Raw genomic sequence first — 18695 nt, 5'->3', positions numbered from 1 at the left:
TCCTCTCCCAGGGGGAGCACTCAAATACCACCTACTTGCACCACCAATCACGGATGCACCTCAGAAACATCATTTCTGAGGGTTTCTACACTCACAATTAGGGAGAAGATGCTGCCCCTCACAGGCTGTGACAACCATGGAGCATAGAGGAGCCCCACTTAACATCCAGTGCAGGCTCTGTTCACAAAACCTCAGTCACATGTTGTATCAAGGGGATAATGTCCAGCATACACTGAGGAAAGAGATGGTAGGAATCCATGCTAAAAACAGCCCTCATGGCAAAAAATATAAAACACACGCTGGCTACACACTGACGTTCCACGTAAAAATAGCCCTCTAAAACAATCTGATGGTTTGGTATTGGGAGAAGGAACTCCCAGAGCACTTAGTGTTGCAAGCTGGTGGGACTTGAGTGTAGGACATCCACAGAGCTGGGGAAAGCAGGGACTTCACTCTTGGAGAAGCCACACAAGATTTCATGAGACACACCACAAAGCAGTAACTCAATAGGAGCCTAAGCTAGATCTTCTTACAGGTCCAGGAGGATCTCCTGGGGAGGAGGTTCAGCTGCAGTTCACCGCAAGGACAAGAACACTGGTGCCAGAGGGCTCCAGGGATTGCTGATGAACATGAGTTCTCTCAGATGTCTCTGTTATGGCAAGTAAATCTGGCCACATCCAAGAGACGGCAGACTCCAGTGCTGGAACACTTCAGGCCAAACAACCAGCAAGATAGAAACACAGCCCCATAAATCAGCATGGCTGTTCAAAGTTGACCTGAACTCACATCCACTTCTTCTTTTTTTTTTTTTTTTTTTTTTTTTGTCTTCCTGCCATTTCTTGGGCTGCTCCCACGGCATATGGAGTTTCCCAGGCTAGGGGTCCAATCGGAGCCGCAGCCGCCAGCCTACGCCAGAGCCACAGCAACTCGGGATCCAAGCCCTGTCTGCAACCTACACCACAGCTCATGGCAACGCTGGATCGTCAACCCACTGAGCAAGGACAGGGATCGAACCCGCAACCCCACGGTTCCTAGTCGGATTCGCCAACCACTGTGCCACGACGGGAACTCCTCACATCCACTTCTAAACACACCCCTTGAAATGACCCAGCTCCACCCACAAGTGGGCAGGAACCAGTCCCTCCAAATAGGAAGGCTAAACAAGCCTCTGGAAAAATCTCACCTACCAAAAGGAAGACACCAGAAACAAGAGGAACTATGACTCTGCAGCCTTTGGAAAGGAGGTCACAAACAGAGAAACTTAGACAAAATGAGATAGCAGAGAAATATGTTTCACACAAAGGAACAGAATTTTTAAAAAACCCACAAAAACAACTAAATGAAGAAGAAATAGGCAATCTACCGGAAAAATAATTCACAGTAATGATAGTAAGTAAGGATGACCCAAGAATTGAAAAAAGAATGCATGCACAAACCAAGAAGTTACAAGAAATGTTCAGCCAAGAGCTAGGTTTAAAGAAAAAACACATATGAACAATGCAATAAGTGAAAGGAAAAGTACACTAGAAGAAGTTAATAGCAGAAAACTGAAAGGGAAAAATGAATAAGCGAGCTGGAAGACAGAGCAGTGGAAATAAATGCTATGGAAAATAGTAAAACAAATTAAAATAAATGAGGACAGTCAAAGAGACCTCTGGGACAACATTAAACATGACAACATTCACATTAGAGGAGGACACTGAAGGAGAAGACAGATAGAAAGAATCTGAGGAAATATTTGAAGACATCATAACTGAAAACTTCTGTGACATGGGTAAAGAATCATTCACTCAAGTCCAGGAACTGCAAAGTCTCACACAGGATAAATCCAAAGAGGAACATGCCAAGACACATATTAATCAAACTGACAAAATTAAAGAGAATCAAAGAGCATTCATTCTAAGATAAGGAACAAAGCAAGGATGTCCACTCTCATCACTTTTATTCAACATAGTTTCAGAAGTCCTAGACATGGTAGTCAGAGAAGAAAAAGAAATAAAAAGAATCCAAATTGAAAAGGAGAAGTAAAAGTCAATGTTTGCACATGACATTTTACTATACATAGAAAATGCTAGAGAAGCGCCCAGAAAACTACTACACCTCATCAATGAATTCAGCGATGTTTCAGGATATAAAATTAATACACAGAAATCTCTTGCCCTCCTATATACTAAAAACAAAAGATCCGAAAGAAATTACATCAACAATCCCATTCACTCTCACATCAAAAATAAAATGCTTAGGGGTCTCTTCTTCTCCTTCCCAGCTGTGCTGGGAGCTGTTTGCTTTCCTGTTATGAAGACTTGCTTGCTTGCTCCCTGTGTGTTCATGAAGTTCATTCTTTGGCTCCCTGAACAAGAACCCGGATTCTGGTAACATCTTCCAGTGTCATATTTTGGGGTCTCGTCCAGGATCCAGATCCAATACACCAGCAAGCACAGGGTAAGCAGCAGTCAACTTGTGCTTTTGCTTTCTGCTTTATTCAGTTTCATTTGCCTCTGAAAGGAGGGTAAATGCGTGAATGAGTGTGCAAGCCTGAGATGTGTCCTGGACACAAAGCAAATGTGGAGTCCCCATCCGCAGTTCTGTTTTAGCTCCTGAGGGACCTCATAGGGCTAAAAGCAGCCCTCCTGAGTCCAATTGAGCTAGGAGTCTGGTCATGGTTTTATACCATCCTGCCACATGCCAAAAAGCACCAAATGGAGTGTTCCGAGAGAGATAGCCAGAGACGGATGAAGCAAGTCATGAGGCAAACTTTGCTTCCCATTCCCCCACCCTGAAATCTCCTCTCTATTTACTCTAGCCTTTGAAAAGCATTTGTGAAATTACAGGTCACCATATTTCTGAAGGTTAGCAATTTTTGAAGTGCATGTGAGAAACAAAAATGTTGTTTTTGTGAGTTCTTGAAGGGTGAGTTAAGAGTAACCATCTCTGACCCCTTACAAGACTCTTGACTCCACCTTCACTGCTTCCTACAGCATGTTAGAGACAGCATTTCACAGTAAATTATGTTAGTTGAGTGGCTGGGGTCCAATTTTTTTATGGAAATCCATCTTTTATTGGGGTCCCTAAGAGGACAAGATGCAAGGAGACCTCTTGCACTGTGTGGGGGAGGGGGGAGACATAAAAGGCTTTATGGCCAAAAGTCCTCATAATCCAGTTCTGTAAGCTTAGGGATTTTCCCTGGGCATGGTCAGTCTTGCTTTTTGCTATTTACTTTCACCCTGGTTGGAGAAACTGACAATGGATTCATCCAATATACCTATTAACTCTAGCTTAGGAACTTTCCTAACATTAATAGAGGGACGTCACAGTGAGCGTCTTAGGATTCCGAACCTTGGGACACCTGCATGTCTGGGTTAATTCACCTCTGTCCAGAGAATGGTAATGGACCGACACTATGGGAGAAAAGGCTAAACTGGTAAGGGAGTGGTTAATTCCAGCTAAGCTAAGGTTGGATGGGACATTTTACCACTAATGTCTACCTGCTCCTTACAAGAGAGGGGATGCCCTCACATAACTGAGAAAGGACAATAGGCGCTGGACACTGGTCTTTTCTCTTTTTCAAATGGGAGCCACATCCTCGAGCCTGACTTAAGGCTCAACAGCAACTCCTCTGACATGTGCCTTGAAAAATGGGAAAATTTGACCCTCAGGCTCCAAGAAAGAAATGTTTAATTTTCTTATGCATGAAAGCCTGGCCTCCATATAACCTGTCAGATGGAGAGTGATGGCCATCTGAGGGCTTTCTGGCTTATAAAACTATTCTCCAATTAGACCTATTTTGTAGATGAGAAGAGGTGCTTTATATTCAGATCGTCTTTACAATGAGGGAAGACACTAAGCTGAGGAAGGCTTGTGGATATCCCCAGTGCATTATACCAAATCCCTCAGGGCCAAGGTGCCCACCGAGTCCTGGCTAAATTGGGTCAGACCCTCCCAAAGTTAATCGGCCTTCTACAATACTACTCAAGGCTCCTCTTCTCCCCTTCCAGTGCCAAAGTTATATACCTCTTTACTCCCTTTGCAAGAGGTAGCAAATGGACAGTGGGGACCAATGCAGGTCCATGTGCCTTTTTCTCTTCAGGATTTAAGGCAGATAAAAACAGATTTGGGAACCTTTCCTGATGATCCAGATAGATACATCGAGGTGTTTCGGGGTCTCACGCAGTCCTTTGAGTTAGCCTGGAAGGACATCATGTTACTACTAAACCAGACATTGACTCTAAGTAAAAAAATAAATAAATAAGGTCTTAGGAAATGCTCATGGCTGGGGAGATGAGTGGTATGCTGTAAATGCCAGAGGCAGATCAGAAAAGGAATGAACCGGATTCCCCACGGGGTGTCAGGCAGTTCATGATAGCATGCCTGGATTTGATAAATCCATGTGTTTCAAGTGCTCCTACTCTTTAAGTTTACATTACCTTCCACCTTCAATTATTTCTGACAAGAAGTAGACAGAAATCTGTTGTTTCCCTGCATGTGACATATCAATTTTCTCTGGCTGCATTTGAGATTGTCTCTTTATCTTTGATTTTCAGCACTTTGATTATTATATGCTTAGTTGTGCTTTTCTTTTCTTTTCTTTTTGTCTTTTTTTCCTTTTCTGGGGCTGCTCCTGTGGCATATGGAGGTTCCCAGGCTAGGGTTCGAATTGGACCTGCAGCCGCTGGCCTACGCCAGAGCCACAGCAACGCAGGATCCGAGCCGTGTCTGCAACCTACACCACAGCTCATGGCAACGCCAGATCCTTAAGCCACTGAGCAAGGCCAGGGATCAAACCCACAACCTCATGGTTCCTAGTCAGATTCGTTCACCACTGCACCACATGGGAACTCCAGTTGTGCTTTTCTTTGTATTTATTATGCTTAGGGTTTCTGAGCTTCTTGAGTCAGTAAATTACGTCTTTCAATAAATGTGGAGAATTTTTCCATTTTCAACTATTTTCCACTCTGTTTCTCTCTTCTCTTTGAATACCAGATATTTGGAGTCTTGGAAAAACTCTAAAAAACATTACTTTTAATGCAGAAATATATATTTTTCCTTGCACAGTAGATTATTTGTAATTTTCTAATTTAACTGGCATGAATGGCTATCAATGTGCACTCATATATTCATAAAAGGGCTTATATTTTGGACTGGGTTATGGTCTTTTGTAAAGACTCTGTGAGCCTGGTGGTGGGATCACAACCAACACAAGAAAGACCATGTTAATGCAGAAGTTTCAGGGGGCAAATTAGGGGAGAGAAGAGAAAGTGGGATGCCACAAGAGAAGATGTGGGCCCCAGCCAAATTGCTCTACTATTTATTTTTTTAAATTCTTTTTTAAATTTAATGATTATTATTTTTTCCCATTATAGCTGGTTTACAGTGTTATGTTAATTTTCTACTGTACAGCAAGGTGACCCAGTCACACTTACATATATATACATTCCTTTTTCTTACATTATCATGCTCCATCATAAGTGACTGGATATAGTTCCCAGTGCTATACAGCGGGATCTCATTGCTTATCCATTTGTTCTACTTTTTTAAAAGGCTAATATTTTAAGAGAAGTTTAAGATAAATAGCAAAATAGAGAAGAGTACAGTGATTTCCCATATCCTCTTGCCTCTAGACATGTATAATCTCCACTGTTATTAACATCACTAACCAGAGTGGTACATTTGCTACAGTTGATGAATGTATATTGAGACATCATAATTACCCAAAGCCCATAGTTTATATTAGCGTTCACTCTTGGTGTTCCACATTTTATTGCTTATATTTTTTTTAGCCTTTTACTCTTGTAAATTTACTGCAAAAAAAAACCTTCTTGTAACGATCTTTCTATGAACAAAAAAGTTTTTCTTAAAGGTATATCAAAAGAAGCAGGAATTTGGGGTGTGTGTGTCTTAAATTTTTATAGGAAGTAAAAATTGCTGAATAAAGTGTTTATATCAGTTTATCCTAGAGCCATATGGGAATATCCATTTCACCCTGATCTAACCAATACTGAATGTTATTCAGCCCTTTAGATTTTTTTTTTTTAGTAATACATTTTTAGATTTTTTTTCCCACTGTACAGCAAGGGGGTCAGGTTATCCTTACATGTATACATTACAATTACATTTTTCCCCCACCTTTTGTTCTGTTGCAACATGAGTATCTAGACATAGTTCTCAATGCTATTCAGCAGGATCTCCTTGTAAATCTATTCGAAGTTGTGTCTGATAAGCCCAAGCTCCCGATCCCTCCAGCTCCCTCCCCCTCCCATCAGGCAGCCACAAGTCTCTTCTCCAAGTCCATGATTTTCTTTTCTGAGGAGATGTTCATTTGTGCTGGATATTAGATTCCAGTTATAAGTGATATCATATGGTATTTGTCTTTGTCTTTCTGGCTCATTTCACTCAGGATGAGATTCTCTAGCTCCATCCATGTTGCTGCAAATGGCATTATGTCATTCTTTTTTATGGCTGAGTAGTATCCATTGTGTCTATATACCACTTCTTCCGAATCCAATCATCTGTCGATGGACATTTGGATTGCTTCCATGTCCTGGCTATTGTGAATAGTGCTGCAATGAACATGCGGGTGCATGTGTCTCTTTTAAGTAGAGTTTTGTCCGGATAGATGCCCAAGAGTGGGATTGCGGGGTCATAAGGAAGTTCTATGTATAGATTTCGAAGGTATCTCCAAACTGGTCTCCATAGTGGCTGTACCAGTTTACATTCCCACCAGCAGTGCAGGAGGGTTCCCTTTTCTCCACAGCCCCTCCAGCACTTGTGATTTGTGGATTTATTAATGATGGTCATTCTGACTGGTGTGAGGTGGTATCTCATGGTAGTTTTGATTTGCATTTCTCTTATAATCAGCGATGTTGGGCATTTTTTCATGTGTTTGTTGGCCATCTGTATATCTTCTTTGGAGAACAGTCTATTCAGGTCTTTTGCCCATTTTTCCATTGATCGATTGGTTTTTTTGCTGTTTAGTTGTATAAGTTGTTTATATATTCTAGAGATTAAGCCCTTGTCCATTGCATCATTTGAAACTGTTTTCTCCCATTCTGTAAGTTGTCTTTTTGTTTTCTTTTGGGTTTCCTTTGCTGTGCAAAAGCTTTTCAGTTTGATGAGGTCCCATGGGTTTATTTTTGCTCTAATTTCTATTGCTTTGGGAGACTGACCTGAGAAAATATTCATGATGTTGATGTCAGAGAGTTGTTTTGCCTGTGTTCTCTTCTAGGAGTTTGATGGTGTCCTGTCGTATATTGAAGTCTTGTATCCATTTTGAGTTTATTTTTGTGCATGGTGTGAGGGTGTGTTCTAATTTCATTGCTTTGCATGCTGCTGTCCAGGTTTCCCAGCAATGCTTGCTGAAGAGACTTTCTTTTTCCCATTTTATGTTCTTGCCTCCCTTGTCAAAGATTAATTGACCATAGGTGTCAGGGTTTATGTTCGGGTTCTCTATTCTGTTCCATTGGTCTGTCTGTCTGTTTTGATACGAGTACCACACTGTTTTGATGAGTGCGGCTTTGTAGTATTTCCTGAAGTCTGGGAGAGTTATGCCTCCTGCTTGGTTTTTGTTTCTCAGGATGGCTTTGGCAATTCTGGGTCTTTTGTTGTTCCATATAAATGTTTGGATTGTTTGTTCTAGTTCTGTGAAAAATGTCCTGGGTAATTGGATAGGGATTGCATTGAATCTGTAGATTGCTTTGGGTAGGATGGCCATTTTTACAATATTGATTTTCCCAATCCAGGAACATGATAATGTTTGGCAATATTATCTCCTTGTTTTATTAATTTCATTATTTTTATTACATGTATTTTTAGCATGTTGCTTTTCTTTTTCCAATAATTACCTATGAATTTCTGTCTCCAATATTTTGTTAGCCTTGTTATTATTGAATTTTAGAAGTTCTTTGTACATTGTAGATATTCATTACTTATTAACATTGAAAATATTTTACCTTGCCTCCAGGCTTTGTTAATGGTGTTTTTTTTAATCATCCATTATGTCATTTCTTAGGGATGGTTCATTTCAGTGGTTTATGTTTTCCTTTACAAGTCTGCAGCGTGGAGGTCAGTCTTCTTGCACCCCATGCTTCATAGGTTTTAGAGCAGAAACTTCCTGTTGTGTGGTAGATGAACAGCATGCTAGGATTCAGCCCCCTTTCTGCTAATTTCCAGAAGTTGTTATCCTTAGGGTCTGGAAACTGGAAGTTTGAGGCTAGAGGAGTCTGGGAACCAGAAATCCTGACTTCCTGTAATGGAAACCAGAGACAGTGGATATACCCTAAATGGAATCAAAATTGCAGTATTGGTCTTCTGGGGATGCAGGGGCATGGCTCAGGAATCCAAGGCTTAGGCATTGGGTATTCTGAGAACCTGGGAAATAGTGGCTTATGTGAGAAATTGGAAGAATGTAGAGCTTAGAAAGGAGCTGGAAAGAGTCAAAGATTGGGGGACACTATTATGGACCTGAATTTTTTTTTGTCTTTTTAGGGCTGCATCTGTGGCATATAGAAGTTCCCAGGCTAGGGGTTAAATTGGAGCTGTAGCCTCCAGTCTACACCATGGACACAGCAATGTAGGATCTGAGCTGCATCTGCAAACTAGACAACAGCTCACTTCAACACAGGATCCTTAATCCCAATGAGCAAAGCTAGGGGTTAAACCCGCATCCTCATGGACGCTTGTCAAGTTCATTGCCACTGAGCCACAATGGGAACTCCTTAGGCTGATCTGATCAGCTAGATGGCAGTGGAGTCCAGATGAGAAAATGTGAAAGAGTGATGATGAAAAGGGCTAGGTGGGAAAATCTGATGCGGCCCTATAGAGAACTGGGGGAGAAAAGGATAAGGTTAAGGATGAGGAAGCTAAGACATATGCTAGGAAATAATTTGTCTAAGGTGAATAAATGGGAAACAGATGAGCTAGTGCTTAAACTGAGGTCAGTACAAACTGAATTTCCCAGTTCTGAAATTCCATGAGGGTGTGATAGGAGGCAAACTAGGATTACTGCTTGGGCCATTGTTTAGTAGTTCCTTGGGACCCTTGTTTTTAGGAGGTTTGCATATTGGACAAATACTGTGAACTGTCTTCTTCAGAAAGTAGAGATTTTTAAGCAGTGAAGTCAATATAGCATATTGGGTGTGACTGGGTGTTGTTTACAACTTCTCTTCCTTTCACATCCAAAGGATATTGTATGCTTTGGGAGAATTAATGGTTTCTGGGGGAGAGATGAGTAATTGGTATGGAAAATACAAACACACCAAAAAATTGTAAACTTCCCCTATAATCCAGAGAAGGAATCCCCTCTAGATGTGAACACTTAAGTGAGAAGCGGCTAATTATCCATATATACGAATTTCTTTCTTTTTTCTTTGTAACATCTTAGAGTTTTATTTTTATTTTTCAAATCATAAAATATGATTTTTTTGTTAAAGGAGTTAAACAATGTATGTTTGCAGCAAAACATGAAAAGAGTTCCCTACTCCACAGCTGATTTCTTCAACACATGGGCACATGTGGACATACATTTTCTTTCTTGCTTACAAAGGTACTCATGATTTATACTTTGTAATATACCTATTAATTTCTGTAAATTTTAATACAAAGACATGTATGTATCTACCTATTTAAAAAATCTTGAATCAAACTATCCATAAGATTCTGTGACTGATTTTTTTTGCTTCATGTTTTTTTCCCAGAGTTATGTTTTTGTCCTACTGTATTTGAACTCTGATTTGTTTAACTGCTCCTTCTTAGCAAATATTTTAAAGAAAGAATCACAAATTTGGAATGGATTCCAGCTGATTATTTGATAGGTTTATGGACTTGCTCTCTAGAGTAGAGAAGGGCAAAGATCCCATATCTGTCTTGAAATCCTTGCTTGCTATTACCCTGGTATGCAAAAAGCAAGGCCCATGATCGACTACAGAACACAGGGCTTCAGTGTTGGGAGGCAGAAGAAGTTGAATAGCTTAAGAATTCTTCTTAAGGGGAAGGGAGAAGGTGAGCCTATAAATATTCTTATCTTATGGTTCCCCCTCCACCTACAGCATCATGGCCTTGCACTAAGGTGAGAGCAGTGGCTCCATATAATCACACATATAAGACTTGGGGAAAGTGGCACCCCAGAGCTGCCTGTGTTCCAGACTACTTGCTCTTCTTTATAAATTTTAATGTTATACTTTTTTTTGCATTTATCTTTATCTTCACGTCAAACTAAAAATAAGTAGTTATTAAAAAAATTGAACTGTTTATCCAAACATCTAGAAATTTCTTATTCTTTATGCCATTTATTGTGAAGTACACAAACACTATGTGCTTATGCTGTAATTTTAAATACTGCATCACAAATGAGAGATACTGCCAACTTTCTTCTAGACCTCTATCCCAATCCCTGTACCCTTAGCAGAAATATTATTCATTATGAATAGAATGTGTATTCTTCCTTACAGATTCAAAGCAAATCCTTATAACTTTTAAATCACATTAGTAGTAATATATTCTTGTTGCAACATCTCAGATATAACAAAGAAGATACTAAACCTTTAATTACTGCCAGCAAACATAAGCTCTTGACTTTGCAAATCTAAAATATACATTACTCTTTTGAAGAATAATCTAGATAACACTGTGCATGTTATGTTTCAGGTTGCTGTTTTCTTTCACATAACAATGTACATGGGCGATATCTTCATGTCTTTATAGAAGCTATGCTACATTTGCATTTTATTCTTTTTAACTTATACAGATAATACCCCCATTTATTTTGTCATTCATTATGAGTTGATGGTTACATATTTAAAACAAATTAAGAAAAATTTCAATTAAAAATTAGAATCTAAGTAATTGAAAGCACAACCAATTGAAAAATTTTGATGTTTTACATCTGAAAAATCATCCTTTTCCATGAAATCTAGGGAACTTCAATTATTAGCAATATACTGCAATGCAATAACTTCCCAATTTTGATGAAAGAATATGTTATATATGTAAATAAAACTTCAAAAAAGTGAAAAAGCAATATACACTTTTTTAAAACCCAGATCAGCTTACACAGTGTGAAGATGTAGAGACTCTATTGACAGGGTTCTGATTTTATGCTGAGGAAAGTGTTTTATTTTTATATGTAAGCTCTGTGAAATCAGAAGCTAGATCTGTTTTAACTTATGTGCAGCACATGGTAAGTAATAAAATACATTTTTTCTAATGAATAAATTAGTAATTTTAGAAATGGAGAGTAAGTTGAAGCATGATGTATGGAGACCAACTGTCCTAGGTTGCCTGTAATGCAGGTGTTACCTAGGAGATAAACCAAGAAAAACTTGGTAAACCAAACTCGTTCTTTATCCTATAAGTAGATATCTGAACCTTATTGCCTCTCATATGGTATTTTAAGATAATCATTTCGGCTCATTTTCCTTGTCATATATCTTCAACTTGAAGAATTTCTTTGTAGCAAAGCAGTTGAAGCAGACGATTTAATCCAAGGCAACTGGGGAATTGGGTAATAGGTACTTGACTGCTGGAAGTGAGGTGAGCATACCATATGGAGCAGAAAACCAGAAAACTCCAGTAACTGAATGTGAAACCTTCCCTTTGTCCTTTCTTCCTCAATGGAGCCTCGGAATTACTTGTAACAAACATGAAAAATTATTTTTTTTAACTTTTTGCCCAAAGATAACAGTTCAGAATTTTCCTCATCATCTGCCATAATAGATCATCTTGTTCAGCTGCTGACTTAATTATCCTGAGAAAGAATGTGTAAAAAAGGTACTACGTTAAAAAGTGCAAGACTTTTACACTGAAAGTCATAAAAGATTATCAAAAGAAGTCAAAGAAGATCCAAAGAAATGGGAAAAATCGCATGTTCATGGATCGGAAGACAATTTAGTTAAAAAGGCAATATTCCCCTAAAGTGACCTACATATCCAAAACAATCCTTATCAATATCTCAGTTCATTTCTTCTCAGAAATTAACCAGCACATATGAGAATTTATACAGAACTTCAAGGGATCCAAAAGAGCTAAAATAATTTTGAAAAAGAACAAATTAGTGCAGTCAATCTCCCAATGTCAAATTTACCACAAAACTACAGGAACCAAGAGAGTTGAAAGGAAGAGCCATGTTTTCAGATGAACTTATTTTGACAAGAGTGTCAATACAATTCATTGGGGGAAAGAACATTTTTTTTCACTAAGTGACAATGGGAGAACTGCATGTCCACATGCGAAAGAATGTGGACCTCAAACAAAATTAGAAAACTCAAACCATTAAAAAATTAACTTCACATGGATCATAAATCTGTATGCAATTACTAAAACTATAGAACTCAGAAAAAACATACGTGTAAATCTTTGTGATCTTGTATTAGGTGATTTCTTTTAAGATACGACATTCAAAGTACAAGTGCACAAAAAATAGATAAATTGGACTTCTTCAAAATTGAAAACTTTTGTACATCAATAGACATGGTCAAGAGAGTGAAAAGTCAGCCCATGGAATGGGAGAAATTAATTGCAATCACACATCTGGTAAGAATATGTATCTAGAATTAGAATTCTTACAAGTTATCAATAAAAGAAAAATGACTCAGTTAAAAATATGGAAAATATTTGAATAGATATGTCCCTGAAGAAGGGATGCAAAAGGCTAGTAAGCACATGAAAATGTGCTCAACGTCAGTGGAGATTAGGGAAATGGAAATCAAAACCATGATGAATGATGAAAAAACATTGCACACACATTAAGTTACAGAAAAAGCAGTAAGAAGCTTTGATAAGGATTTTGGGGAAATTTGAACATATTTTGTTCTTGCTCCTAGTGGCAATGAAGAACCATTTGGGGGACTTTTATGCAGGGTGGTATATAATCATAAAACTTTTTGAGGTGGTAACACTGACTTTTATGTGGAAAACCCCTTTGACTGGGGAGAAGAGTGGAGGGGGAGAGCAGTTTGAAGGAATTGCAATCAAGCCAAGGGAAGATGGCAGCTGGAACTAGGAAGAAGGTGATGAAGATGGTGTCAACAGATAGATTTATGAGCTACTGAGGAAGATACAATAGCACACTGTAGCAATGGGTTTATTTGGGTGAGACAAGGTAGGGGAAATGATAATGTCAAAGATGTTCCAAGTCATGACTGGGTCAATTATATGAATGGAGATGTCACTCAAAAAGATGAGAGAACTTGAAAAGGATTATGTTAGTAAAAAATATGGTAATTATTGTTATGACCAGGTTGACCTGATTCTAAGACAAGTATATGTATGAAATAGACAACTATGAAGAGTGATCTGGTGATGACTGGTAATTCAGGGCTAGAGAAACATATCTGGGCATTGCTCCTTCTGCATGGTGCAATGAGACTCTGTGAATGAGATTGCTTAGGGTATGTGTTGGGGTAGAATTTTTTCTGGAGTCAACGGGTAGAGTAGATGAAATAAAAGAAGATGAAGCAATCAGAGCTAGGGAGATTGGAAGAATTTCAGGGAGTGCTGAGACAGGTACAAAAAAGTTGTTTCATGATGGAGCAGGTCCAATACTACCAAGAGATACAAAAAATGGTTATTTCATCTGGTGATGTAAGGGTCATTGAAGGTTTAGAGAGTGCTGTTTGGTGAAACGATGAAGGCCAAGGCCAGTTTTGAGTGTGTAGAGGAAGAAGAGGTATAATGTTTAAGAAGAGAAAGACTTATCATGTTGCAATGAAGGTGGAACTGTTGATAAGGTGAAGAGTGCATAAGGTGGAGAGAGAGAGAATGTATGAACAAGGAAGTAAAGATCTTGGGAAGTCAAGAGGGTCAGGAACCAAATGTAGGTGGAGGGATTAACATGTAAGAAGTATATTTTGTCTATCTGTGGTAAGAACATGGAGGGAGGAGAGAATGAACCAGATGCCAAATGCCTGGTGTTTTTGAGAGCACAATGCCGACCTTGTTTTTCATCCTGCTGACTTGATTTTCTTGTGAAGAAGTTGGTAGGAAAATCTGCTTGGAAGAGGAAGGAGGTTGAAGGAAGAGACAAAGATTGGATATTTTTGGAAGGGACAGGTGTAGAGAGTGGACAAGCAAGTGGATGAAAATGCATAAGGTTTGCAGGCAGGGTGGTGGGCTCATGAACAAGGGGAGAAAGGATTGGCTTAAGTCCTTGCACAATTAATGTTGACTCTGTAGATCAAGTGCGAACATAATAAAACTTGCCTCCAAGTTTTTTTGTTTGTTTTTTTGGCAGCACACATGGCACATGGAGGTTCCTAGGCTAGGGGTAGAATTGGAGATGTAGCTGAAAGCCTACGCCACAGCCACAGCAATGTGGGATCCTAGCCACATCTTTGACCTACACTGCAGCTCATGGCAATGCCGGATCCTTAACCCACTGATCGAGGCCAGGGATTGAACCTGCGTCCTCATGGATGCTAGTCAGATTCATTTCTGCTGAGCCATTATGGGAACTCCTTACCCCCAAGTTCTGGAGTGAAGGACATAGGCATAAAAATATGAGAAATGTTCTTGTAAAGCATAAAATGCAAATGCTTGATACAGTCCACTTTGTGAGAATCTCTCATGTGTTTCTCCTTGGTTTTCCATTGTTTGGGTGTGTTCCAAATACCAGGAATATTTGCACACTTTTGAGGAAATTCTCCAATCCAACTTAATCTTATTTCATTTTATTTTGTGACCATAACAACAGTTGTTTCTTGTTCTTTATATAGAGGGGTAGTGTGGGTGACATGAGCTAAAGGATTGTTGTATGACCCTGAATAGCTTGTAGATCCTTGTTTCAGGTTATGAGTTCATGCTTCTTGAGCTTACCAAAGCAACACTCTGTGCTTCTGCAAGTATTTTGTGTCTCCTCACCAAGTGAAATGAAAAAAACCACGCAACATGTTACACAGAATGGGTGCTCAACCCGAGTGGGGAATAAGAAGATAGTTATGTACAGGAGTCCAAGTGAGCCTTAAAACACAATGAGCAGAAGCAGAGGAAGACTTTCTTTTATGACAGAGAAATGCTTCAAGTGAGTCTAAGTGTAAACCAATGTGAGCCATCGTAGGGTATGACATGCTTTATACCTAATTGTCCAATGTGTTATGAATCTACTGCTCAATGGATCAGTTAACAAAGTGCTCTGGGAGGAGTGCATGAGCTTACCATACTGTGTTTAGAGGGATCAGATATAGTCTTGCTGGAAAGCGTGTACTCCTCAGACTCAGTTTTGGTTTCCTTGACTCTTTTGTACCATTTCCTGTATTGATCTCGGACCTGTAGAAGCAAATCATGCTCTGGGTCAGCTCACTGAGAGGAGTGAGGATGAGAAGAGTCCTGAGTGGGAGTCAGACAGCAGTACCTGTTGGCTGAGGAGGCAATACACCAGGAAGATGAAGACGCCCTGCAGGCTATTGATGATGGTGAAGAGGTAGGCCATGACGTGGGCAGCTGGCCCCACCTGCAGGATTCCCAGACACCATGTGCATCCCAGGATGAAGAGCTGAGCTGTGGCTTTAAATGTCAGCACCCTGAGTAGGAGGAGAAAGGAGGCTCATGATAACACCCAGAGCAACACAATAAAGGCCATTTCTTCTTTCCTCCATGGGTGCCTCTGACTGAGTTGTGGCCACTTTGATCTTTACTGTCAATGATTCTCTAAAATAAATTCTGTTTGGGTCCAGGGTGGCTTTTTAACTTGGACTGAAGTTGTAGTGAGACTTCATAATGTGGGTTTTGGTAATATCATGATGTTACTTGCATATTTACAATTTAAATCAATTGACTTTACTGAGGATGTTTTGTTCACCTTACTGTGTGCTGAGCTTTGTGCATTATAAATAACAAAGGCAAGATTTCTGTTTTCTCAAACCTTAGAGTTTAGTCTCTTAGGAGATGTGCTATGTGGATAATGAACTTGATTTCACCAGGTGGAGCAGTGGGTAAGAACAGAGGGAAGAGCATGTATCATGTTTTGGACACAAAAGGACATGCTGGGTTCTGGTCAGTTATATAATTTCCTAAAAGGTTAATAAAGATGTAAATGTTCTCAGGACCTTTATCATAGGCCATGGAAGTATCAGAATGAAGTCAATTCTCTGTGGCAGAGCTAGTTTCATTCTCGAATTATAGACGAATGGAATTTTTTGGCTTTGGTTTCAGCAGCAAAACATAGTATCTGAGCTGGCTGCCCAGGAGGGTGGCTGCAAATCCCTGCTCAAGCCCCCACTAGAATACTCATTAAAAGTTATCAGGAGCTGGGCACCACGTGTCCTGTCTCCTGGATCATGCTTTTCATGGGGTGTGATGTGTACTTCACCTAGTGTTCCGGAGAGTGGACACATCATTGTTGAGTGAGGAGAGCTTGTTTTTCAGAATCCAGAAGGTTATAAGGAAGAAGACTAGATTAATCTGCAGAAACACCATAAGACATATTGAATTCATCCACCTTTGCTAACCTTTCCTACTGGTTCATCCAACACCTAACCCAGCAGGTGGGGAGTTTTTGTATTTCACCATGGTCATAGAAAGCCAGACCAAGCTCCTAGTAATTTAAACACATTCTTGTCCTGTAACAAGGTGGCCAACTTGTCCCAGTTTGCATGAGAACTTCCATGTTTTAGCATTGAAAGTTGCACATCTCAGGAAACCCCTCCATCCTAGTTTGAAAATGGAAATTCTTGCATCCTGGGAACCCCTCATCCCTCAACAAACTGGAATAACTGGTCATCCTTCCTGTAACCTTCCTTATACTCCTGTTCTTTGAGTGGCCCTCAGCTTGGCAGGAGGAATGCTCTGTGTCATCCATTACTCACAGAGAAGATGGTGCAGACAGGACCAAGAAAGGTCCATATAAATCCTTCTTCTGTGTGGAGCCAGCATCTATGAAGGAAATGGGAGGAGATTCAAGAATATTTTGGCCTGAGTAGTCAAAGCATTAGTCAATAAACCTATCCCACTTTCCCCCAATTTTTTCTGCCTCTATTATTATTATTATTACTTTTTTGGTGAGAATATTTCACATAAGTTCTACCTGCTTGGCAAATTTTAGGTATACAATATTATTAGCTAGAGGTGCTAAGTTCTATAGTCCATCCCCCAAACTTATCTACCTTGCATAATTTAAAGCTTGTATATGCCCTTAATGCTGATGAAGGTCCATCTGTATACTTATTCCCAATTCATTGAGCTACATACATTGATTATATACAGCTTTTACATATCAGTCACCTTAAAATGTGGTTTATAAAAGGTAAGTTCCTTTTAAGTATCTCTTCTAAGTTTTGGCCCTCAGACCATTGAAAATAAACTGTTTTAAAGAAAAATAAAAGTAACATAGAAAGTAATTTATGCTTTATTGGACAAGCGTAGAGTTTTCCCTCTCATATCATGATCCATACTTGGCTCAGAACACCCAGTTGTGATTACGATAGAATGTTATTTGTCATCAGGGAGTTCCCAGCTAAATGGGCAAGTGGACAATTAGACAATAGATGATGAGTTTTATGATGAAGTATGAGGAACTATGGGAACATGTAACTGGCTCCATAACCTAGTTTGGGTTATAGAAGATTGAGATATTGAGAAGGGTTCCCTGAGAGAACTGAATGGTCTTTAAGCTGAGATGTGAAGGAGGAGAAAGACAAAGTATGATTTCATACCAATAAACCAATAAATGAACAAAACAAGCCACCCCTCCTCCCTTATTTCAGAGAACAGACTACTGGCTATAAGAGGGAAAGGGATGGGTATGTGTGGAGGTGAAATGGGTAAAGGATCAACGGTATGGTGATGGTGATGGATGGAAACTGCTCTTTGGATGGTGAGCAAGTTGTAGGGTGTACAGAGGTAGAAAGAGAATGTTGGACACATGAAACTTATACAGTTTTAGAAACCAATGTTACCTCAATAAAAAATAACTTAAAAAATGAAGTGGTATGTTGGTACTATGATGGCCACAGTTATGCTGGGGAGGATAAGAACAGAGGGAATGTGCTTTTACCGGCTGGATGTTCCATAGAGATGAGGCCGGGTTGCTGCAGATATGGTCACAATCACAGCCGGGACTCCATAGCCCACAGGGAACATGAGCTTCTTCATGAACCTGTTCACACTGGAGTAGTTGACCACCATCAGGTTGCGTGCAGTGAGGAAGAGGTGCAGGCCCTCCAGCAGCATCCAGGTGAAGGAGGCCAGGTAGAGATAGTGTAAGGCACCTGCGATGATGCTACACAGCACCTGGGGGAGCAGTAAGGTGTTACAAGGAAAGGTTTTAAGTATGGGGCATGGCCCCAGAACCTCCTTTATACCTTGCCACTAGGGAGAATGGTGATGTATATGAAGGGGTTGTCAGTGGAGTGTCTATCTTCTAGTTGTGTGTGTCACTGTGAAGTTGGCTACTTACCCATCTAACCTTACCTAGATCCCAGGCCATTTTTTTTAAAGGTGTCCAAGGCAGCATGACTTCATGAACTCAGCATCCCCTGGGGCAGGGCAGTGGCATTTTGGGGCAGTATAAGTACCTTGATCTCAGTTCTGTCGATGGCTATTAGGAAGAGCAGGTGGGCCAGGAAGAGGCAGATGGAGAGCTGCAGGTGGAGTGAGGTGCTGGTGTTCTGGATGGGTTTGCACAGCAGGAAGGTGAGGGCCGCCAGGAGGAGGCACAGCAGAGAGAGGGTCAGCCCGATGTAGGTGATCACATTGAGTGAAGTATTCTCTTC

The 18695-nt window shown here is 40.0% G+C and overlaps 1 protein-coding gene across 50 annotated transcripts in view; it reads right to left on the bottom strand.

The window, feature by feature from the left end:
• Nucleotides 1–6013: 6013 nt before the first annotated feature.
• The window catches only part of LOC100516957 (adhesion G protein-coupled receptor E2), a 48701-nt gene continuing 36019 nt past the window's right edge, over nucleotides 6014–18695 (bottom strand). For 12 of the 50 annotated variants that reach the window (XM_021083648.2, XM_021083646.2, XM_021083645.2 and 9 more), the window contains 7 exons: nucleotides 18498–18695; nucleotides 17978–18213; nucleotides 16791–16857; nucleotides 16295–16386; nucleotides 15338–15506; nucleotides 15142–15252; nucleotides 9347–11737 (listed from right to left, as the gene is read on the bottom strand). In XM_021083648.2, coding sequence (XP_020939307.2) covers nucleotides 11729–11737; nucleotides 15142–15252; nucleotides 15338–15506; nucleotides 16295–16386; nucleotides 16791–16857; nucleotides 17978–18213; nucleotides 18498–18695 — 882 coding nt within the window. In that variant the 3' untranslated portion in view covers nucleotides 9347–11728. Of the gene's footprint in view, nucleotides 8241–9346; nucleotides 11738–15141; nucleotides 15253–15337; nucleotides 15507–16294; nucleotides 16387–16790; nucleotides 16858–17977; nucleotides 18214–18497 lie in introns of those variants that run through there. The other 38 variants (XM_021083634.2, XM_021083637.2, XM_021083636.2 and 35 more) reach the window with 7 other exon arrangements.

Source organism: Sus scrofa, chromosome 2, assembly GCF_054392235.1.
Source record: "Sus scrofa isolate SSC_HxYL_T2T_F1_AM1 chromosome 2, Sscrofa_HxYL_maternal_Yorkshire_Landrace_v2.0, whole genome shotgun sequence".
In the NCBI taxonomy this organism is placed as follows: domain Eukaryota; kingdom Metazoa; phylum Chordata; class Mammalia; order Artiodactyla; family Suidae; genus Sus; species Sus scrofa.
This window is presented reverse-complemented; position numbering and strand designations above follow the sequence as displayed.